The sequence below is a fragment of the Manis pentadactyla genome, chromosome 14 (assembly GCF_030020395.1).
Source record: "Manis pentadactyla isolate mManPen7 chromosome 14, mManPen7.hap1, whole genome shotgun sequence".
Taxonomy (NCBI): domain Eukaryota; kingdom Metazoa; phylum Chordata; class Mammalia; order Pholidota; family Manidae; genus Manis; species Manis pentadactyla.
The window spans coordinates 16,619,708-16,643,382 of NC_080032.1; the positions used below are offsets into that span (position 1 = coordinate 16,619,708).

At 44.9% G+C, this 23,675-nt stretch overlaps 2 protein-coding genes and 1 long non-coding RNA gene across 6 annotated transcripts in view; 2 read left to right on the forward strand and 1 right to left on the reverse strand.

The window, feature by feature from the left end:
* On the forward strand, positions 1 to 19,201 carry WSB2 (WD repeat and SOCS box containing 2). 2 transcript variants are annotated; one of them, XR_008993753.1, is made up of 11 exons: positions 33 to 148; positions 3,628 to 3,718; positions 6,034 to 6,202; positions 10,475 to 10,719; positions 10,889 to 11,020; positions 13,466 to 13,566; positions 14,707 to 14,879; positions 15,616 to 15,726; positions 15,857 to 15,964; positions 16,553 to 17,935; positions 19,135 to 19,201. XR_008993753.1 is itself a non-coding variant. In XM_057491848.1 (9 exons), exons 1-9 carry the CDS (start codon positions 136 to 138, stop codon positions 16,713 to 16,715), a joined length of 1,215 nt encoding a protein of 404 aa, XP_057347831.1. In that variant the 5' UTR covers positions 1 to 135; the 3' UTR covers positions 16,716 to 17,785. The 2 variants fall into 2 exon arrangements, 1 of the variants encoding a protein (XP_057347831.1); XM_057491848.1 differs by lacking the exons at positions 3,628 to 3,718; positions 19,135 to 19,201 and having other exon boundaries at positions 1 to 148; positions 16,553 to 17,785.
* The window catches only part of RFC5 (replication factor C subunit 5), a 10,003-nt gene continuing 4,637 nt past the window's right edge, over positions 18,310 to 23,675 (reverse strand). For 2 of the 3 annotated variants that reach the window (XM_057491849.1, XM_057491851.1), the window contains 6 exons: positions 22,891 to 23,050; positions 22,100 to 22,181; positions 21,561 to 21,694; positions 20,886 to 20,959; positions 19,821 to 19,875; positions 18,310 to 19,145 (listed from right to left, as the gene is read on the reverse strand). In XM_057491849.1, the coding sequence (XP_057347832.1) occupies positions 19,049 to 19,145; positions 19,821 to 19,875; positions 20,886 to 20,959; positions 21,561 to 21,694; positions 22,100 to 22,181; positions 22,891 to 23,050 (602 nt within the window). In that variant the 3' untranslated portion in view covers positions 18,310 to 19,048. Of the gene's footprint in view, positions 19,146 to 19,810; positions 19,876 to 20,885; positions 20,960 to 21,560; positions 21,695 to 22,099; positions 22,182 to 22,890; positions 23,051 to 23,675 lie in introns of all 3 variants that reach the window. The other variant, XM_057491850.1, reaches the window with a different exon arrangement.
* The window catches only part of LOC130680700 (uncharacterized), a 4,698-nt gene continuing 2,978 nt past the window's right edge, over positions 21,956 to 23,675 (forward strand). Inside the window, exon 1 of the long non-coding RNA XR_008993755.1 lies at positions 21,956 to 22,799. This is a non-coding gene — a long non-coding RNA (uncharacterized LOC130680700). The remainder of the gene's footprint in view (positions 22,800 to 23,675) is intronic.

The following is a 23,675-nucleotide window of genomic DNA, read 5'->3' on the forward strand; positions in this document are numbered from 1 at the left end:
GCTGCGAGGGCGGCGGCGGCGGTGGGGCCGGGGCCGGGGCCGGGGAGGGGGCGGGAGGAGTGGGGGCGGCATGAGGGCCGGTGGCCCGGGAGGCTGAGGCGCCTGCCGCCTGCCGCGAGGCCGCGCGCGTCCTCCATGGAGGCCGGAGGTGAGTGGGGCGGGCGCGCTTGTTCCCGCCCGCCTGGGCCAGGCCCGTGCTCCCGGGGTCGTGTGGGGGCGGGCTGCGCCGCGGGAGGGGCCGCCGTGGGGACCCCTGGCCTGGGCCGTCCGCGCGGGCAGGCGGCGCGGTGCGCGCCCTGCGCTCAGCTTTGTTTCACTTTCGCTGTCAGCTGCAGCCACCCGTTCTCCCGCCGCCGACAGGACCAGGGAGAGCGGGCCTCTGCATGGCGGGGATCCCCATCCTTCGGGACAGCGGGGAACTGCTGGGGCCCTGCACCTACGCCCGGGTGGGACGCGGAGGCGAACCAAACCCAAAAGGGGCGGGTGCTCAGGTACCAGGTGACGCACTCACAGGGTCTGGGTGGGAGTCAGCTCTGCCCCTTACAAGCTGTGTGATCGTGGACAAGCCGCTTAACCCAAGACTGCTTTGTATCTGCAAAATGGGATGATAATGATACCTGCCTCAGTGGGTGGTTGGGAGCTTCCCAGACTTGCCTATATTAAGAGTAGGATCCCTATTTTTAAAAATTGCGAGCCTCTCCCAGTGCAGACCGATTCGTAGAGGTGGGGCGAGGCGGGGTGGGGATGCTTCTTGGTGACTTGTATGATAGGGCAAGTGTAGGATACACTGATGGGTGAGGTACTTGCCTCTATGCTTTTTAACAGCTATCATCGGTAGACGGTGTGGAGGTCAGAGAACATTGGGTGTATTTGGAGAGTCAGCCCAAATGAGCATGCCGTGTCAGTGGCAATGGTGTGCTTGCTATGCAAAGGCAGATCTTCCAGACAAATTTGTCGGGCTCCTCCCTTCCAACCCCCTTGCCCCTAAGCCCCACCTATATAGAAATTTGGGGTGGGCTCGGGATTTATTCTGGGAGTCCCAACTCGTGAACATACTTCCATGCTCAAATGCAGTTTCCTTAAGGAAAAGTCCCAGGACGGGGTCAAGGTCTAGGGCTCAGAATTTGTTCCAGAACCTGTTTGTATTCTTCCAGTGAAGTTGAAGCTTCGTCCTGGTCTGGAGGATTCTGATTGTCAATGTTTGTGTTTCCTTGGCGTGTTTGATGGAGCTGAGATGGTGGGTGGGTAGGTAGAAACCAGGGTATTACCTGGGGTGGTGTAACTTTTTAATTTGGGAAATGACATTTCTTTGTTTGCACTAGTCAGATATTCAATAAAAGGTGTAGAGGCAGCTCTCACTGCCTTCCCATCTAGGTAAGGGGTTTCTTTTTAGTGTGTGTTACCCATAGAACTCTTTAAATGGCTCCTACTGTTTGCCTGAATCTTATGTGAACCTTTTTATAGCTTTCGTTGTCATGTCCCTGGACTCCAGAGAGTTAAATCTGAAAACTATCTGTAGCTAGCCTTCCTTTCCAGCAGGAATGTGTTTCCAGTTCTGATTTTTTCCTTAGGATTGGTGACTGTGTTTGTGGGGGTGGGCAGAGCTGTTGAGAGTTGCCAAGCTACTGTTAAAAAAAAAAGGCTGGAGAATTTTATGTTCTTTTGAAACTGAATAAAGCCCATTGTAATGACATTACAATGAACAACAGTAGGTATCTTCAGAGCAGTGGTTAGAATGCATTTATTCATTCAACAAATATTTATTGAGTGTCTACTATGTGCCAGGCACTCTCTAGGGCAGCATTGTCCAAGAGATGTAACACAAGCCACAAACGTAATTTAAAATGTTCTAATAGCTGCATTAAAAAAATGAAACAGGTGAAATTAAAAACTCTTTGTCAAGCCACCATACCTAAAATTTTGCATTAACATTTCAACATGTAATCATGATTAATTACTGATATATTTTACAGTTTTTTGTACCAAGTCTTTGAAATACAGTGTGTATTAGATACTTAACACCCCATCTTAATTTGTACTCACCACATTGCAAATGGTCGGTAGCCACGTGTGGCTAGTGTTACTATATTGGGCAGGGCAGTCCAACAGATAGACAAGTTTGGAGTGAAGTTGCCTGGGGAACAGAGAATAAATATATAAAAGCAACAAGCAAGCAATCAAGGAAAGATGGTGAGTGATGGTTTTAAAGAAAATTAAATGGAGTGAAGCAAGGTGACTGAACCACTTTTGATAGTGAAGCCAGGCAGGTCTCTGAGAAGGTGACAGCATCAGGTCCTGAATAGTAAAATGAGCAGCCAGGCAAAGATCAGGGGCCTGCCAGGCAATTTTTCAGGCCAATGGAACATCTAATATAAAGATGCTGAGGCAGGACAAATGACGAAGCTTCCTGCCAGTTGCAGCCGTACCTTTCTTCTTCGTGGTAAGGCAAATCTCCTTCCACAGCAGAGGCCCCATGATAAAATATCTTTCCAGTCTGATTGTCCCAACACATCCCAGGGCTGAATTAGAAAACCCCGATCCGTAGGCCTTTTCACCAAGAAGGTTTCAGCAGATGCAATCCCAGATGAAGTTGAACCCTTTCAACACCTTTTTTTTAAGTTCTGCTCTAAGTATGGCTTGCTTTTCCAGCAGACAAGTTTAGTTTGGGCCCAGACTCCCCTTCAGAATTTCCTTGGTTCTAGAAACTAAGAGACAGGAGTTACTGGGTTCTTCTTTTAGCCCCTGGATTCCTGAGCCTGAAATAGCAAGAGATTAAATCCTTAAATCACAGAAATAGAGTGTGAAATCTGGGTATGGCTCCTGTTTAAGAAGCATTTCATGTGAAATGTTTGGTGTAGGCATCACAATAGTTTTAAGGGGCTTTCATTTGTATTTAGAGGCATATATACCGTGTATATTTATTCAACAAATATTTACTGACTGCCTGCTCTCTGCCAGAAATTGATAGTAACTGGGGATAAACATATCACGGTCTGTGCTCCCATGCACTTGGTGTCCTAGTTGGGGTGAGATAATCATAATGGTGATTGTGATATTTAAAAAATGGAGGAGTTGCGAAGGACATAGACTTGGGGTCAGAGGAGGAGGGCTCTCTAAGGAGCTGTTATTTGAGCTAAGATCTGAATGAAGTGCTACTCATGCAAGGGCATTCTATGAGAAGAGGAAGAGCTGGTGCAAAGGCTCTGAGGTTGGAACTAATTAAGCACACTGTACTAGAGGCTTGAAAGGAGGCTAGTGTGCTAGAGGGCAGGGGCAGGGAGAGGAGAGATATAAAGCCCAGGAGGGGAGGTGAAGGCATGAGGGGGCCAGGTTAGGTAGGACTTTGATGGCAGGATGAGGAGTTTGGCTTTTATTCTAAGAGTGATTGAAACTGATCACTGTGGAAATTGAGGAGAATGGATGGTGGGGGCCAGAGTGGAAGCCTGCAGCTGGAAGGCTGCTTAGTGAGAGATGATGTTGCATATATTAGAATAGTAGCTGTGGAGATGGCGGGAAGTTAGGTTTGCCAAATCTTTCAGAAATGTATTTGATAGAACTTGTTAATGGATTTGGTTTGAGAGGTAAAGAAAAGATAAATCAAAGATGACTCCTTTTTATATTGTGTAGAGCCTCCATGATGTCAAAAGGATGGATAATGTGCATGTTAAGGAGGAAGTGACCCAAGTTATCAGGATGGAATACAGAAATTTTCATCCAGGTAATTGGTGAAAATATACCTCCAGATCAGTCAATGTCATTTAATATTTGACTACATCCGGGTTTCTCAACCTCGACATTATTGACACTTTGAACTAGATAATTCTTCGATGTGGGGGGCTGTCCTGTGAACTGTAGGATGTTCAGCAGCTTCCGTGCCCTCTACGCTTTAGATGCCAAGGCACCACCCCAGATATGACAACCAAAATGTCTCCAGACATTGCCACATGTCCCCAGGTGGCAAAATGGCCCCAGGTGAGAACCGCTGGACTACCTGAAGGAGGCATTAAGAGATAAGAGCTATGTCACCATAAGAAAATAACTAGAAATGAATAAGAGTGAAGAAAACTTGCAGCATCACTACATACCATTGAGACTATTTTGGATTCAGAATGTGAAGTAACTTTTTACCATGCAAATATTCACATCCAGAGGAATATGCTCATATAGACAAGTAATTGTGTAATAAGAGGTTCACATGTGCAAATACACACAGATTTCTAGGAGGAATTACCTTGGGCCTCCACAAACACCAGTTTAGACCTAATATATTAAAACCTAGATTTATACATACAACCTCAGGGAATGAATATTCTCTTTAAAAAGGAACCCTCCTTAGATTTTCTTTAAATAGCAAAGCTACCAAAGGCTTGGTATGATTTATTAAAATTCTGTATGAAAACAACTTTGAGTAACACATTTATTTTATAAAATAAGCTATATCTATGTGTTTTCCTATAGTGCACATACCAGAAAACACTGCACATACATATATAAATATTAATATATATATATTCATCTCATCTTTACCATCTGTTTCATCAAATCCAAGACATGGATCGTATAGCCATCATGTTATCAAGAGGAAAAATACTGCCTGTTTAACTATGAAAAGCCAATCACTTAGGAGGCACATCCTGATTTTAACAAGGTCGAAATACAAGAAGAAATAAAGGTGTGTCCTAAAATACATGAAATAGGATTTTCTTCAATTAGTATTTATCTGGTAACAGCCATAAAAGGGTCAGTCTTGAAACTACGAAAATGGAACATACACATCAGGCAGTGCCCTCATTCAGTTTGGAAGCCAGTTTTTATGTTAGTATGTACCACAAGTGGTAGTGGTCAAAAAAATCACTTCTGTGGGCCTTTGGCTTGGGGGCTTCATCTGCCGTTGGGCTGCTCCCCTGGGGCAGACTACCGCTGGGAACTGCCCTCCGCGCGGGGAATCCAGCACCTCCTCTAGACAAAGAAGAGTGTGTTAGGTCCCAAGAGCGAGATTAAATCGTGTGGCGTTTGAACAGGGGTGCTTAAATTCTGGTTGGGGGTTGGGCCGGAAGGAGATTGGTTACTACAGGAGAGAATGAAGTGAGCAGGGTGGGACTTGTTTCCGCTTTGATAGTGTGAGATGAGGGTAGCTTCTCAGTTGCTAATGTCGGTGGGATTCTCATAAGCAGAAAATGAGGCCAGGTGTGGACTGAAATGAGCCACTTGGGGCATGACCGGGAGACTGGTGGCCAGAGTGCAGCGTGCGGGAGACGGAAGGGGAAGGAGGAGGACAGGGTGGGGATGGTGCAGGGAGGCCCAGGCCCAGCTGCCTTCACCGTGGGGGCAGGTGGGAGCCTTGGAAAGTGTTTGAAAGAAATGTGGTGATGTGATGTGGGTTTGAGCTTTAGCAGGGTCCTGAGGGTAGGAGAACGAATCAGGAGAGTCTAGTGAAGATCTCGGCAAGATGGGATGAAGGTTTACCCCAGAACAGAGAGGAGGTGGAAGTGGGAGGCCAGATGGAGGCCGATGGAGGGGAAGCAGGGCAAGGGCCAACCGTTTTCGCCCTGATGGTGGGGAGGGTGCTGGTGAGTGAGAGGGAGACTTTGAGTTCTGGCGTTCCTTCTGTCACCTGTTCCCCAGGGGCAGGTTCTTTTGGGAGACTTTAGAGTCACTGGAAGGCCTGGCCCGCACCATCTGGTGGGATCTTAGCCTGGTCGTCTCTCCTTTCTTCCTCTAAAGAGGCATTCATAGGAAAATGAGGCTTCCATTCATTGGGTTCACTCGCACAAAGGTTACTCCAAGTCATGGTTAACCAGCAGTTGGGAGGTCAGGACTGAGTAACCGCGCTGGAATGTGGCCTTTGGCTACTGTTATTGCCCCGGGTCATTTAATTGTCTACTCCCTACCGCAGGTCGTAGGGTTACTCTTTACCAGGGAGAGACAGTGGCTTTCCTGTGTCTGAGTCAGCAAGGTAGTCGGAAGCCTGGCTCCCCACTTTCCCTGGGGAAGTGAGGGTGTTTGTTTGAAGCATGCTGTCTCCTGTCCCAGAGAAACCACTGCTGCTGGCCGAACTCAAGCCTGGGCGCCCCCAACAGTTTGATTGGAAGTCGAGTTGTGAAACCTGGAGTGTGGCCTTCTCCCCAGATGGCTCCTGGTTCGCGTGGTCTCAAGGACACTGCATTGTCAAGCTGCTCCCCTGGCCGCTGGAGGAGCAATTGTAAGTTCTCCCACACCCAAAGGATCACGTGAGTTCTCACAATGGAGAACGTGAGCCCAAATTACTTGTTCCCTTTTGGGTCTCCCTGCCCAAGAACAGAAGGGAAATGGCTGAACAGTTCACGAGTTGATCGCTGGGGCTGCCAGAGTCCCACATTCTGTACATATGAAAATTATTTCTTACTGAGATTGTTAGTCCCACCTTTTATTTTTTTTATCAGCTTTGAGATACGATTTTTATATAAGGAATTTGCCCACTTAAAGTACAGTTCGTTGGCTTTTAGTATATTCACAGTTGTGCATCTATCACCATGATCAATCTTGGAACATTTACATTACCCCAAAAAAGAAACCCCACATCCCTCAGCCATCATCCTCTAATCTCCCTCTACTCCCCAGCCCTGAGCAGCCACTCATCCACTTTCTGTCTTTACAGATTTGCTTATTCTGGACATTTCATATAAATCAAATTTTACACTTATGTAGTCTTTTTTTGACTGGTTTCTTTCACTTAGGATGTTTTTACAGTTAACTACATTGTAGTATGTACCAGCCCTTCATTTCCTTTCATTGCCAAATAATATTCCACTGTATGGAGTTACCATACTTTGTTCATACATTTACCCATTGGTTTCCACTTTTTGGCTGTCATGGATAGTACTGCTGTGAACATTTATGTACAAGGTTTTGTGTGGACATATGTTTTCATATGCTTAACTGTTTGAGGAACTGTCAGACTGTTTTACAAAGTGGCTGCACCATTTTACAATCCCAGCCTCAAGGTGTGAGAGTTCCGTATTCTCCACATCCTCATCCACACTAGTTATTGTTTATCTCTTTTGATTATATCTGGCCATCCTAGTAGGTGTGAAGCAGCATCTCATTGTGGCTTTGATTGGCATTCCTTTGGGGCTATTGATGTTGAGCATCTTCCGTGCTTATGGGCCCTTTATATATCTTCTTTGAAGAAATTTCTATTCAGATCCCTTGCCCACTTTTAAATTGGGTATTTGTCTTTGTATTATTGACAAGTTTCTGCCATTAACTGGTTTTCTTTCATTGGGCTGGGCCCGCACTCTGAATGTAGTGAGACCCGGTCAGATGGCCCAGCATCTGTCTGCACTTTTTCATTTGTTCCAGGGCAACTCTCTGTCTGTCTTTATTTGTTCAGCCAACATTTGACCCTGAGCTAGGGTCTGAGAATCCTGAAATAAATCAAACATGAACCCTGCCCTTGAGAGTCTCATTTGCTTTGCTAATAGGCTTTTGTTATAAATGGCATATTAAAGTTTTTTGTAAGTTCAGTCCGAAACTCGTTGCCTTGATAGTAGGTTACGCTGACAGGGATTTGCTGAGATGGGTGTTCTGCACCTGCTGGGATTGAGGGGTGTAAATTTGTGCACTTTCTGGAAAGAAGGCAGTTCGGTAGTATGCATCAAGGAACTTTAAAAATGTTCTTCCAGCTATTGGGAATCTCAGAAATGGGGTCATCTATTTACATACACTCATTTCATCATGAAATTAATTATATAGTAGTGAAAAATCAGAAATCATTTGCAATCCAGTGACGATGGGAAGGTGAAAGAAATTGTGACATGGCCATATGAAAGTATCACAGCCATCAAAAATTGTGTTTTTGTAAATCATGATTTCAGTTCCTACTGTGGTTAGTTCAATGGTAATACCAAGTTCATTCATTATTTATTGATCCTCTAGATAAAGGACCCAACTTCATATGTGGTCTTTAAATCTGATATAAATTTATAACCTGAAAAAGTTTATTTAAAAAAAGAATAAAATGAAAATCACTTTTGTATTCAAATACATTCATTACTATAGGTAAATATAGCCTTCCAGTATTAACTAGGGAAAATGGAAATTTGAATATTAACCCTTTTTGTATACCTGTTGTTTAATAAGAGAAATGTTATTTAATATTAAGTGAGAAGTTACCTGTTTTAGGGAAAAATTACATCTTAAAAAAATAACTTGAGGAATGCTTACAGTATACAGCTTACTGAAAAAAGTAAGCTATAAAGCCATACATGCAGTATGATCCCAAATTTGCTTTTTAAAAACCTACATATATACTCATAATTAAAAATTTTCAGGGAAGGGTTTGTGTTTAGAGTGGTGGTGGGATTATTGATAGTTTCTACTATTTGTCTTATTTGCAGATTTTCTCCATGTTTCTCTATTATTTTTATAATTTAAAATAATTGTTATTTTAAAAGGGTTAGTGTAGGGGACCTTTATATTAATGGTGTACACATTTTTAAAAAGTGTTATAGCACTTTCAATATTAAGCAAATAATTGATACTATCAAATAGTTGTACTACTTTTACAAATAACATTTTTAGAAACATTAATTTCTGTGAAGTTAGGTTCTCCCAGTGAATCTCTCTTGCCCTTCTCCACCCCTTCCCATGCTTACACCTCCCCACTACCCATGTAACTTACCCCTTGATTAATCAGCACACCCAGAGGTCCAGGGAATCTGGTTGAGCACTAGGCTGGGTTATACAAGGCTTGAGTTCTAGTTCTCTGTCTGCCCCTGATGTTGTGACCCCTGGAAAGTTAACTGTACCCCCAAAATGAAGATTTCAGTGTCTCTTTCTAGAGAAATCAAATGTATGATATTAAAATAAATTTATATATATATGTATCTGTGTGTGCCTTAAGTCCTTTGGAGTGAAGTAGCTGCAGATGCATTCCTTAATTCAAATACACAAGTTACAAAATTAAGATTTTATAAAAAATAAAACAAATCTAACTTGAGAGTTTCTAGGCAGCCCTACAAACTCTCCCTGTAGACTGCCTGCCCTTCCCGTGCTTCCTCCCTGGGTGGCAGACTTAGCCCCCTGTGCCGCAGGCAGGTCTGGGAGATGTGTAGACTGAGCAAGGCCATTCAAAAAGACGTCCGTGAGCAATCACAGTTAGAGGTTTTGTCAGAATTTCTAATAAATTTTCAAACTACATTTGGCCATTTAGATCTTGGATCAGCAAACTTTTTTTATAAAGGCCCAAATAGTAAATGTTTTGGCTTTGGGGCCATACAGCCCCTGTCAGGACTACTCATCTCTGCTGTTAATTGCAAAGGGAGCCATAGACGATATGTCAGCAAGCGACCGTGGCAGTGGCCTGCCTCTGATTTAGATTAAGAGACTTTTAGAGCTGAAGGTGTCTACATTTGCCTCAATTCCTCCCTTCTAATTTTATAGGTGAGCTTGATTGAAATTATTTAGTACATTTCAACCACACAATTGACAAGAAATGTGATTTGCAGCTTCTTGGGAACAAATCCAATACATAAGAGGTTACGTATACATTAAGTGTAGGATTTTTCATGGATCTGAGTTCCAGCTTTATGATCTCTATTTCTCCTAGTTTGATATACTCCAGAGTGTGGTCAGGGTCACACAGAAAAGTAGGACTTAATACTTTCACTGATAAAGTGTACTACAGCTAGGAAACGGAGTTTGTGAGCTGAATGTCAGGGCTGTTTAATTGCTCATGCCCTTGAGATATTTCCTAGGTGGAGTGGTGGGTGGGGCCCTGTATCTTCTGGAGTGAGTACCCCTAGCTTATATCTGGGCCGAATCTCAGTAGAATGTAAAAGGAGAGTATCAGGCGATCTTTCAGGTCAGTGCACCCCTGAGCACTTTCTGTGGGTTCTTCCCTCTCCCTGCCTACCCCGCCGGTTGGTTTCTGGCTGGATGTACCATCAGAGAAGTAAAGGGAAGAGCTTCTTTACTTGACTGGAACATAGTGAGTAGTGGTGGAAATCAGTGTATACCAAACAAACTGTGTTGGCCAGAAAGAGTTCGTTTTCCTGTTCCTCAGGACTTTCTAAGCTAGAGATAAAGGGGCTCGTCAGGTAGGGGAGCAGCAGGTGGGTACTCAGGATCTGAGTTCTGTCCTAGTTCCCAACCTAGAGCATGCTTGCTTCCCCACAGGAAAAACCAAGTGCATCTCTCCTCCCATGCATCAAACCCATGAGAACTCTCTGAGGAAGCGTGTAGCTCCCTGGGGCATCTGTGATCTAGTTATCCCACAAGGCAGGTCACCTCGTTGCAGGGCTGTCACAGATGGGATGAGCCAAAGCCAGTGAAGCCTGTTACACGACTTCTAAAAAAAAAAAAAAGAAGTCATAGTGGAATTCAGCAAAGGCTAATTTGTTTCCAGAACTTCAATGTCTTAGATACCCCAGGATGAAAAGTTGGTTGACTTGTTAACAACTCAGACTCATTAAGAAATCTCTACTTCCCCCAGCATCCCCAAAGGTTTTGAAGCCAAAAGCCGAAGCAGCAAGAATGATTCAAAAGGGCGAGGCAGCTCCAAGGAGAAGACCCTGGACTGTGGGCAGATTGTCTGGGGCTTGGCCTTTAGCCCGTGGCCTTCTCCACCCAGCAGGAAGCTCTGGGCACGCCACCATCCCCAAGTGCCAGACGTCTCTTGCCTGATCCTTGCCACGGGCCTCAACGATGGACAGATCAAGATTTGGGAGGTGCAGACAGGTAGGTCGTTTCTGGCTGAGAATAGGTCCTGGGAGGGTCATGTGCATGCTCCCATAGAGACCAGAAGGGCTCCCAGCCCCCCAGTTGGCTAAGGGGTATGGGTATAAGGACCAGCAGACCGGGTGTCCCCTCTCCACTGACTATTCCTGTCCTGACTATCCCATGCCAGGGCTGCTGCTTTTGACTCTTTCCGGCCACCAAGATGTCGTGAGAGATTTGAGCTTCACACCCAGTGGCAGTTTGATTTTGGTCTCTGCATCTCGGGATAAGACTCTTCGCATCTGGGACCTGAAGAAACATGGTATGGATGTGATGGAACTATCCAGCAATTCCAAAAATACTGTATTTGCCCCTTTCTCCACTTTTCCAACATCATTTTTTTTTTTACCCAGAACAGTGTTTCTCAATCTTTTTTGTATTATTGCCTGCTCAGGTGCCTTTGTGGACATCTTTTCCTAGTCACCACCCGCTAAACCCCATGAAATTTTAATACAAAAGATTCACTGTTTACTTATTTATGAAATGAATGCTCTATGAAAAATGGTAAAATTTTTGGCCACCAAAAACCAATTTTCACTTCTGTTGATGTCATGTCACCCCTATTGAAAATACATGCTCTAGAATAATATTTTTTCAGCCATGGCACTAGTGGCATTTTGGTCTGGATAGTTCTTTGTTACAGGCTGTCCCATACATTCTAGGCTCTTGTGCATCATACGTGTCCTCTACCCCTTAGATGCCAGGAGCACCCTCTCTAGTAGTAACAACTAAAAATTTCCCCAGACATTGCCCAGTGCTCACATGGAGGGCAAAGTGTCTCCACATTGAGAACCACTGATCTAGAAGAAGTTGTATGTAGTGAATACTTGCTGTTAGAAAGAGTTCCTATATGAAGTAGAAACTTTGCCTTGAAGAATTTTCTCAGGCTAGAGAGGGTCAACTTTTGTGGAATTCTGCCTTGAACAGAACTCTAGACAGGAGTGGCCCAGCAAAGAATGCCACACATCTCTGGCCTTGATCCTTACTTGCAGTCACGTGGGGAAGGGGAATTTCTAGCCAAGCCATTTCTCTTGCACTGGGCAGGAACACAGGCTTGAGAAAGGTGGAAGGAGGAAATAGTGATGTGGCTAGCTCATGAAGAGACCCACTCATGCCTGATCTTGCCCGAGCCAAGACTTCAGCTCCCCACAGCCATGAGGGGTGATCTGTCTCCTGCTGTCTTCGAAATGAGCCTGGTGACTTGTCAGACGGCTAGGGAGGTGCTTGTAATGTCCTTTTGTCTGATGGCATCTAATCACCAAGAGAACTCAGGTTGGCTTCTACTAGTAACTGGAGCCTGAAGTCAGATAATCAAAGATAGGTGTGCTGCTGGGGAATGCGTCTCATGAAAAAAGGCAGTGCCATTTTTCATGTGTGTCCGGGTGCAGCTTGCTGCTATCTAAGGAGGGGCCTTTGATGTGGCTTTAAGGTCACTTGGTGGCTGGGAAAGGTGGACCAGCTGAAGGGGACTGCAAGTGGGCAGAATGGACTGTGCCAATTATCAGGGCTTTTCAAGGATGGGAGAATAAAGTAGTGTTCCCAGGTGCTGGGCCCTGTGCACCCACTTGACTTATTTATTCAATACTCACACCACCTTGGAGGGGCAGGGACTGTTCTTATTTGATAGTTGAAGAAACTATGACTTAAAAATATTATGCCCACACATCACATAAATTCTTAAACACATATATGTAACTATACATTCTTAAAAACTTTATTTCCCTTTATCTTTGTGGCTTGTCCCTCTACCTGCTCATCTCTGTCTCTCATCCTCCCCTGCATTGCATTCCCCTCTAATCCCCCTGCAGCCCTACAGCCCATGCCAGCAGCCTTCCGTAGTAACCTCTATACTCAAATAACTCTACTCAGACCACTTGCACTCTCACATTTATGGATGATGGTGTCATTGTGTCACAGAAATAGATTGATATCTTAACATTTTTCTGCAGCTTTTTTTTTTGTTTGTTTTTTTAACTAAACAGTACTCACTCCATGGAAAATCTAGATCCCTAACTGCATCTGAATTAGGGGGGTGGATGTAATGCCATTTAATCACCTCTTTCCCTTGTGGGTGGCCATTTGGTTTTTTTCCAAAAACTGAGAACTGCAGAGATACATGACTGACCCCTGGTTATGTGCTGAATTAAAAGTGGGTCCAGGGCTCAAACCAAGTTTGCCTGACTCCAGAGCACACGGCCCTAATTACTGTGCACCATTTTCATCTGGACACCCTGGTGAGGATGGGAGGAGGGTGAGGGCTTGGCGTTGGGGTCCTTGTGATGAGGGGGAAACCATCTACAGACTTTAAATGGTGGAGAATGGAAGATGGGCACACTCTCAAATTTGGGAAAATGTTCCTAAGTACTTGAGGTGGTTAGGAACCTTAAAACAATGTTCTGTGCTACCAGAGGGGTTTATCAGACCTGATATGTATATAGCCTGTATCCCACTGATCTTGTGGATTTTGGTGACACAGAAGGCAATAATTTCCTTGAGCATTAGAATAGTGTATTGATAAGTTTCAGGTGTTCAAATGACAAAGGCTGTTATTTCTCTCTCAACATTAAAAAAGTGGGTCTTGGGCTCAGTTGATAGAGAACTGGATGGATAGATATACTGGGTGGGTGGGACACTACTACCATTTCTTCAGCCTTCCTACTTTGTAGTTTTGAGCGTTGGCTGCTTGTTTGCTCTTTTTCTATGCCAGGTAAACAGATTCAGGTGTTATCGGGCCACCTGCAGTGGGTTTACTGCTGCTCCATCTCCCCAGACTGCAGCATGCTGTGCTCTGCGGCTGGAGAGAAGTCGGTAAGTCATAAACACCAGGCGCTTCTGTTGCTTTAGTTCAGCACAATACGGAGGTCTGACGCAGCCTCGTGAGTGAGAGGGTAAATAAGCTAAGTGTCCTCAGAATCCATCTGCATAGCAGCCCCAGCAGAAGGGCTGAACGCGCCTCTTTCTGTGCGCCTCCTTGTTTTTATTGCTCTTTGACGTGAACCAGAAGAGGGGTGTTTAAGAAGATGGCTGCCATTATCAGAGGGCTGTTTTCTACAAAATGGTGAGGGGGTGTTTTTTAAATTTCTTTTCCTCTTGGATTCGAAGAGGAAAATTTGCAACCCACATATGGATCCAGACTTCCTTTGAGCCATCTAATTTGAATCTACCTAATTAGGATTTCCATTTCAGGTTGTAAAGTTACTTGTTGAACTCTGTCCTGAAATCCCGTCTGTTATTTTGAAAGTACTAGAAACCCAAGAACAACTTGAGAACAGTTTGTTTGAGTTTGGTATTTGTGCTGAGCTGTTGGCTGTGGCTGGCTGGGGAGAGCTGAGAGAGTTCACTGTGTGGTACAGCCCGGGCAGTTAATGATTCATGCGAGGTTTGGAGCGACGTGAAAGTGAGAGTTTTCTTGAAGAAAAAATCTTACTTTTAATGATTGTCAGAAAGGTTTAAAGTGATGAGGTGTGTCAGATATCAGTCTTAGGCAGATTTCCATGGTCCAGTAAACACATGGTGGGTGTACAGTGGCTTGGCAGGGGCTGCCACTTTGGTGGGGACCTTGGAGTTCACTTCTGGCCCCTACTGGTTTTAATAGGAAGGATAAACTAGCCCCTGGCCTAGGTGGTCTTCATCAGGTACTGCTGGTTTGCAGGCGGCACTCAGGAGCAGAGTTCAGAAGCCTCTCCTAGTATGTTTTAGCTGGCAGTCTCCCTGAGGTCTGCTCAGTTGATTCTTTCTTAAAGTAAGCTCCTTGAGCCTGGCCATTGGTTAGGCACCTCAAGAGTTCAGACCTCTTCCTTTATTTATTACTATGTGACACCTTATGGAAGAGCCGTAGAAAAGAGGGGTGGAGGATGTGGCTTCTCCTGGCTGCAGGCTGAGGAGGGCCTTGGCTGTGCCTCTATGCACCGTTTCCGCCCCTAACAGAGCACCTGTTACCTTCCACAGGTCTTCCTGTGGAGCATGCGGTCCTACACGTTAATCCGGAAGCTAGAGGGCCACCAAAGCAGTGTTGTCTCTTGTGATTTCTCCCCCGACTCTGCCTTGCTTGTAACGGCTTCTTACGATACCAGCGTGATCATGTGGGACCCCTACACTGGCGAGAGGCTGAGGTCACTCCGGTAAGGGCTGAATCCCTGCTTACAACTTCCTTCGAGGTCACTGATGCGAAACCTGCCTTGGGTTAGCCGTGCCCCTCTTAGCACCTGGACCATAGGAGGGGAAAACCTGGGTGAAAGACACAGTGGGTTCAGTGCTTGCCCAGGGCGCTGGCACGCAGTAGCGTTTGTCAGTTCAGTTCTCAGATGAGACTGGCCTGCCTTCAAGTCTCCCGATGGGGGACGCTGGCCCTACTTCTTTGGATTTAAAATTATGAAACCTCAAAGTGACTCTTTCTTTCCATTTACTAATAACTGTAGTAACAAGTTCAGAATGATCCTCTTACTGAAACTGTTATTTCCAAAATGAATTTCATGTTCTCACAAACTTGGTCTATTTTTTTCCCTTTGTCTCTGTTGTTTTCTGAAGCAAGTTAATAGGTAGTCCTATAATTATCATGTATCTTAGCCTAAAAAGACTTTCCGTTTTTACTGTGGCATTAAAGTGAAGGGTGCCCCACTTTGCCTAAGGAAATTAGCACAGGAAGTGTTAGTGACCCTTCATCCCCTCCTCCAGATGCTTGGAGCCTTAGGAAATGCACTTTTTTCCACTTCTGTTCCAAGGTTTTCCATGTGGGGTACAAGAAGCGTCTTGAGCCTTTTCATAGTCTCAGCAGTTTGGCCCCCTGCCCAGGGATGAAGGGGAAGGGTGGACAGCGGCCATCACTCCAGGCCTCCTGTCATATTTCTTTCTCCTCAGCCACACCCAGCTTGACCCCCGCGTGGATGACAGTAATGTCCACATCAGCTCTCTGAGGTCTGTGTGCTTCTCGCCTGAGGGCCTGTACCTTGCCACAGTGGCGGATGACAGGTAATGAAGAGAAATAGAAATCTCTTTATGTGGCCTCTCAGAGCAAGTGCCAGCAAGTAATTGTAGCATGACCCTTGGGGTGTGGCCCCGGGTCTGCTTATGTGCAAACATGCTTCTCTCTGTTGTCCAGACTCCTCAGGATCTGGGCCCTGGAACGGAAAACTCCAATAGCATTCGCTCCTATGACCAATGGTCTTTGCTGCACATTTTTCCCACATGGTGGAGTTATCGCCACAGGGTATGTATCTGTTAGCTCAACAGATGGGTGGTGGTTTCTGTTGAGTGTACCATGTAGCTTTTTAAGTAAAGAAAGCATCTAGAATTTTCTTGCCTGTGAGGAAGCCATTAAGGAAATCGAAGTTTACATAAAATTCTAACATTCTGTTCTGCCTATATAATCATTTATTCTTAATCTAAAAGTAATTAAAGAGCTACAGGTCATGCCACCTAATGGGCCAGGTGCACAAGGAAGCAGAGATGAAGGTGATGCAGAATTCAGTGGGAAACCATTAAGGGCAGAGCCCACCTTACAGAAAACATCTATAATTCAGTATGTGGCACTCTTCCATTAGATTTTAGCTCACAGTGTGTTAGAAAGGGCTGTGCTGCAGAGATAGCACTTTGCTATCAAAGGTGTCTTGAGCTCTTAGAATCCCCTCAGCAGCCTTAATTATTTAAGTGCACAGCCTTTACATCATTTCCATAGCAAGGGTTCCATTTCACCCTCCAGTCTTCTGCTGGTGCAGGTCACAATAGGAACATTAACATCGGTCCAGTGAAAACCTTTACAAGAACTGTCTTGACAGGCTGGTTTGTTTTGTTTCAGAACGAGGGATGGCCACGTCCAGTTCTGGACAGCTCCTCGGGTCCTGTCATCACTGAAGCACTCATGCCGGAAAGCCCTTCGAAGTTTCCTGACAACCTACCAAGTGCTAGCACTGCCAATCCCCGAGAAAATGAAAGGGTTCCTCACGTACAGGACTTTCTAAGCAACATGGCTGTCCTATACTTGCTTTCTTTCTAGCAGGATAAAATCTTCCTGGCAAAAGAGTAGCTGGCATAATGGGCCAAACATCTGTTCTTGGATCGAAATAGAAGTTGTCTTTGGGATTGTGAATAGAATGTAGCAAAACCAGATTCTAGTGGGCTAATCGTGGATCTTTCTCCTTGACACGTGAAAGGCAGTCACCGAGGGAATTCCACTTCAGTGGCGCAGCCTTACACCTTCAGTCCACTTAGAAACAGCAATGTTGAACTCGCTCTAGTCCTTCTCACAATACGGTTACTGAGTATGTTTTGATAAGAGTAAGAGGGCCTCAAGAGCCTCTGTGTAGTGGCAGAGAAGTTGACACTCCCTCAACTGGGAAGTGTGGCTTCTGCCTAGGACTTACCATGTGTTTCAGACATAGTGGTGGCATTGTGAGAAGCCCTGTCCTGCTGGGTCAGTGACGCTGGCAAGTGCTTTCCTTCCTCTGGCTCCCCTCAGACCAGCAGGACAGTTCATGGCGCCATCTGAGAAGAGGTATTAGCTTAACTAAATGACAGGTAACTCAAGAGGCTGTGCTCCTGGCTGATTAAGACACTATGATTGGCTTTTTTTTAACAATGGTGTGTGCATGTGCAGGAGATGACAAATCTGTGTGTCAGGTTACCCAAGGATGTGTCCCTAACCTGCATGACTTCAAATGGCTACTGAGCTGTTGGTTGTCTGCCATTTGTAGCCTATTTATTTGTATTTTCTCAACAGATGTTAAGGTACAACTGTGTTTTTCTTGATGGTATCTAAAAACCATAGTACTTGTTGAACAGTTGTGAAGATGTCTCTTCTTAATTATGTAAACAGTTGTCCCTTCAGCTGATTTTCTTGTGGACGAGATGATCTGACTTTGCTGCTTCACCTCATTGGACTCATCAGCCAGTTTCAGCTCTACCCCTAAACAAAAATAGCCCCTTACAAGTACTGTTCTCCTTCAGTGGTGTGTAGTTACTAATCAAGACACCTCATTCAGACAAGTCTGCCTTTGGAAAATTTAATATATTTATTTAAAAAGAAATGCAACATCATATCCTTTGGCTTTCTTAATAGGTGCTTTATGGAGGTCAGTGTAATATTATAAAACCTGTTGAAAAAGTAGAGGAGTCTCTCCTCTGCCACCTTTGTTGCTGAAGAAAAGCATTTCAAGATGAGAGGCTTTCACGGAAGGATAAGGTCAGTTTGGCTCACCATTTTTTTATCCTAAGGAAAAAAACACCTTTTAAAACGAGTACAACAGGACAGCTGGGAATGGGTTGGGCAGATTTGTACAGTTATCTGGAAATGGCACACACAGCATAGGCTGAGGCTCTGGGTGCTACCAGGAAGCCCTGCGTGGCTCTGCCAGTATCCTTGGGGAGCAAGTCCTGTGTGAATGCCGGGAGTAACCAATCTTTTTTGATAGTATAAGAATTTGATGCCTTTATACAGAACAGCCTCCAAAGAAAGACTGTTCTGTGATACCAGAGATGGAGGAGCTTTTTCATGTAAGATCAGGTTAAGTAAGTGCCTGTACAACTGGCTAAGGAAAGAAGTCACTTGTAACAGTCCACCAGCAAGCTAGTTTATTTTTATGGTGAAGAGTGCTATCACACATGCAGCAGAATCACTGTGAAATAAACGCTCGGCTATGTTGGTACTGAAGGCCTGACCCTTTCAGCAGCTGGCAGGTCACTCAGCCTTACCCTACTAACCTGCCCTTCCTGCCCCAAAGGAGTGTGGCACCACATCTGGCCCCTGGGGGCATAAGCGAAAGTGAAAGTGCTCTCTGTTCACACCACAATCAGGAACCTGCTAGTAATCCTTGGACTTCAAAAGGAGAAATAAAAAGGCCAGTTTTTATAAGAGTATAATAGTTTAGGCCAGAAATCCATTAACACCTATTTAAAGTAGATTCAGAGATGGTGCCACAAACTAGTTTTCTAAACTTTGGAGATTTCTAATTTCGGAGATGTTTGGTTTACCCTAAGGCGGAAGACATTTGGACGGTATTAGATCTAGAAGCCTTCTCTTCCAGACCAAAATGGGATAGGCCAACTTCCTGGTACCTAAGCAACTGAAAGGGAAAACCTTAAGGCTGAAAAAAAGAATTTCTGCCTGTGTTTCCCCCCTCTAAAACAATGGGTATAGTGCAGTAAGAGAGTTGTACATTAGAATGGTTGTGTACATTCCTGCTACAAACTACTTTTCAAACATTTACGAGTTTCAGGAGACTGAGGATGACTGTGACTGAGTCCCCTGTTCTCCAGTCATTGTGGGGTCTGAGGACCAGTGAGTGGTCCTTGGCATCTAGGCCTCCGTGACAATCAGGTCTCTGGTGACTTGAAAAGCAGCAATGAGGGAACTCAGCTGAATCTTCTCATTGGTGCCAACAGAAAGTCTGTACCTAAAGGAGTGAAACGAAAAATAAGACTAGAAAATATCACCAGCAGCAGCCTCCTGAGATCAAAGATGGCAAATCCACTGAAGGACACCTTTTAAGTGTCCAGTCATTGAAAGCAAAATCATGATATTCACAACGTAGTGGTAAGAAGTGACCTACTCTGCACGTGAAAGCCAATGGTGGCAGGTTAGAGTTGGCCTATGTTGATGTCTATTTTGAACCCAGTGTTTTTTGTCCACTTAAATGATAGCTGCCAGTTTCACTGAGGGCTAATAACTGTTTCCAGAACCAGGCAAAGTAGAAAACTGAGTTTGTTTGCTTTCCCTACAGTGGTATGCCAAAATGCCCTAAGAGCTAGAGAGCTGGTTGTCCCTGAACAACCTAGGGGTCTCGCCTGAAGCACGCCTTCCAAGGAACAAGACCGTTTCCAGAACCAATGTGGACCAAGGCGTTGGGGTCTCAAGGAGAGGCTTTTATCTCAAATACATAACTGAGCTTGCTTGTTTTTATTCATATGTTTGTTAAAAAAGCAACTCACACCCTTCTCCGTGTTTCATTCAGTAATCCCACCAAACTAGATCATACTGTATATGGATGAATTAAAGAAGCTGACACCAAGCAAACAAAAAACTCACAACAGGGAAAAAGGGAAAAGAAACTTGGGAAACAAATACTTACTCGATGTCTGCCATTTTGGTTAATAAATGTATTCGAACTGAAGATGGAAAGTCAACTGGGGGAGAGACAAAATCGAATGAGTAAGGTCTGTTCACACACTCCTATTTAAGAAAAAAAAATCACAGAAGATAGATTTAAATTTAAACATCAGATAATATTAAATTTCTGAGGCCTCAGATCACTAGATACGACACCTCTAAGCAAGTAGAAACTATACAGGTTTTCAGTTTTTATCCACTCAAACTGAGTCTTCACAGTGTAGCCAAAAAAGGAAAAAAACTGGCAAATAAAGTAACACAGGAGTCATCAACAGTGCTCTTTAGCAACTGGGTAGTTCTGTAAGTTTACTTGAAAGCCAAGTTCTCACTGCTCCCAATTCAAAAAATAAACGTTTTTTGATTTTTTAAAGCCCATTCACACTCAGCTTCCACAAAGTGCAGAGGTGGGCTTATGCCGACCATGATCTGGGGTAGGCTGTGCCAGTCAACCAGGAAGACTCCTCGAAAAACACCAAGCAGAACCTACATCTGGACCCAACTCCCTGCTGCTGGGGTACAGGGAAGAGACTTCCTGAAAGGCCACCTGGAGAGCCTGCAAAACCCTGATGCCCGCTTCCCCCCGAAGGCCGGATGGACTGGCCCAGAGGGGCTGCGGTGTGCCGTCGGGGTGAGAACCATTTCTCTGCATAGAAGATGGACCAAGCGTGGAACTGGAGATGGTTTAGGTAAGAATGCTCTGGTTTGCATACAGATCTTCCTTCTCTCCTCTCAGGGAAAATATTCTAGATGTATGAATTCGAATATATACTACTTATTGCTGTAAAATACAAACTGAGGAGAAACAGCCTTCAGGAGTTTCCACTCTCTTCCCAAATAGTTCTCAAGGTTGAAAGAGTATTTTTGAAACAAAGTTTTAAATAACAGCAAGAAAAACTAAAAATGGATGAGGTTTTCTTTATTCCTGTTCCTTTGCCTCAACAGTGAAGCCTCATGGTCCCCCTCTAACCGCCTTAGCCCCAAAGCATGTCACTCCTCCACAGCACCTAGACTAGGTAATGTAAGTTACCTCTGTGCACAAACAGGTGTATCTCTGTCAGGATATCATGCAGTGCCAACCCCTTTAGAGTTTTCAATTCCATAATATCTAGAGAGCAGCAGTCAAGGTGAAGAGACCAAGGTGCAGAACAAACATGGTGCAGGGAAGTTTGACTCCAAACCCTGGGGACTTTTGAAAGCAGGATGTTTAATCCCAACACAGCTGTTTCATTCTGAAGCTGCACATATTGCACCCTAATTCTTACTATGTTTTCATCTTCAAAAGGGCCTTGTGAAGGATATGCTATAGCTCTGTCTAGTAGAGAATACAGCCAAATGCGTCCTCTAAAAGGCACCCTGTAACTACACTTCTAGCTTTTAATTTCGCAGCAAAAACAGAGTTAACACTGTCCACAGAGAAATGATCACATTTTCCATCTCAAGGCCTAACTGCTTTTCTCCCACCTGTGAGTGAAGTGGCTTCAAGCTTCCCCAGCCAGGAAGCCCTTCAGGAAGAACTTTGAGGCCTTAAAAGACAAGTAGCCACTCCACTCACAGACATCTTGCTCCCCACCACAAACAAGACCAGAACCCACACAGCCAGTTGTCCTGCCAGTGGGGTGCAGGTGTTGGCTGCAGCCTAAGTTCCTGGGGCCAAGTTTGGGCCTCGGGCACTTAATAGGCAACCAACAGGACACGAGAAAGGATATTTCTGTAGGCTGTGGTGAAGTCTTGATTCAACATCCAGTCCAGAATGTTGGCAATGTCGGACTTGAGTGGGTGCCCTGTGCAGGTGTAGACAGTCTCCTCTGTCACCTTCCCAAAGGCCATATTGGTGCTCTGTGCAGACAGGGGAAGAGTCATGGTGGCTGTCAGAGCAGCTGCCAAGCTGCAGGGAGATCAAGGGGAAACTAAGGCAGCAACACAGGTGCACCACAACATTACCTGGGCACAGGACAGCTCAGACCCTGCATTTTTAACACTGGTAAGAGCTGGCCCCATCAGAGGATGCCACTGTTTGTTGGCGATATTACAGCCACAGCGTCCTTCCCTATCTTTTCCCTTGTTTGCAACAAATTATTCTCTCAACCAAAACACAAAAGGTGGGGAGAAATATTTGGCACGTTATGAGATCAAGGTCTTGGCAGTTGTAGATTTCTGAATTTACAGGTAGACTGTGCTGTTGCTATGTCCTTGAAAAATTATTCAGAAACACCTTGAGGTCTGCCACAAGTAGTAGTGTACCTGCAAGATGTTCAGAGCCCTTCGCATATCTCCGCTGGAAAGAGCTACAAGTGCTTTCATCCCGTCTTCACTTATGTCAACTCTGAAAGGAGAGGCAGAAGGGATGCAGAGGCCGCTGAGCACAGGCACTGAGGGAACAAGATGGCCTGCAGCAATTACAGCTTTGAAACAATGAAAGAAGGGATGGAGTGAACAATACTCCCCTGATCTACAGGGTCTAGAATTCACTCTGGTTTTAGGGATGCTTCACACTGGTAGTCACAGCCCACTCTGAGTCTAGGAGGCCCCTTACTTAAGACCAAGTATTGGCTATGTTCAGCAAACTGGCTTTGAATTTTATTATCTGCAGAGGAAAGGGCATGGCAAGATTCATGATCACACAGCCAAAGCACCTCCTTTCAAAAAAGCAGCAGCTTGGGCTGGCTACTTGCTTGGCATCCGACTATACAGAATGTAATGTCTCAGTACCTTCCTTTCTAATCAAAAAGGGCTAGAGGCGTCTTAGCGGAGGGACTTGGCAGCATACAGTTTCCAATGACAAGAGCCAGGAGGAAACTGGGACAGCTTCCAGGGGAGGAGGATGAAATCAAAAGAACCAAATGAATTTCATGAAGATGTACATGAGCTACCAGGGAAAATGACAGCCCCCGATGCTCACCTGTGCTCGGCACTCTGCTGTCATTTACCAACATTATCACCTGTAAGTGTAAACCAGTCATCACCCCAGAACCCTGCGTACACCGCACTTAGGCCTCCAGGCCTTCACCTTTCCTGCTTTTCAGTATACTTACTTCTCTTCTCCTACGACATGTTCTAGGCGGGGAACCATGAGTTCAGGAGTCAGGGGACCGAATCGGAACCTTGTACACCGAGACTGCAAAGCAGGGATGATCTTTGACAGGTAGTTACAGATGAGGCAAAACCTGGTATTTTCAGTAAATTTCTCAATCACTGGCAAGTAAAAAGAAAACCATTCTGAACTTTGCTATGGTCACATGAAGGTTATAGGAAACAAGAATTCAAGAATGCAAGTAAGGGGGAATGCCACCATGAGAAAGTGTGTCACTGGAGTGGTCTGGACTGGAAATCAGCCAGTCTTTCCAAAAGCTGATGAGCATGTCGCCTCCACAGGATTTTACAAAACACTCCTTTTTTATGATTCACCATGATTCTTGCACTCTGTCATCCCATTCCATTAAGATATGAAGTCCAGTATTCCTGCCCTTTCGCTTAAAATATTTGGCAGGTTCATGATGCTCCACCTTCAACTGGGTGGGGAGGGAAATGGCTTTCTGGACCTTGCCTTGAAGCCTTAAAGAGTATTCGAGAGAGCGACAACGTGAATGCAGAGATGCTATGACACCAGTTTCATTCTGAAGGTACCCAGTGTTCTCACATGGGGATCTGCCCACTGACAATCACTCTGCAGAACAAGATGCTGAAGAAAGGCTGCCAACGCCAAGACCAGAACATAATCTAACTGTCCTCCTCCTCTTAAACATGGGCTGCAATCCACTCCTTCTCTCCTAGCTGATCACCTCAGAATCTTAATGAGACATTATGAATGTCCTTCAAA

Coding starts and splice junctions, on each gene's coding strand:
- WSB2 (XM_057491848.1), top strand. Junction 6,203..10,474: donor TGGCCGCTGGAGGAGCAATT/GTAAGTTCTCCC, acceptor TACTTCCCCCAG/CATCCCCAAAGGTTTTGAAG. Junction 15,727..15,856: donor GCCACAGTGGCGGATGACAG/GTAATGAAGAGA, acceptor TCTGTTGTCCAG/ACTCCTCAGGATCTGGGCCC.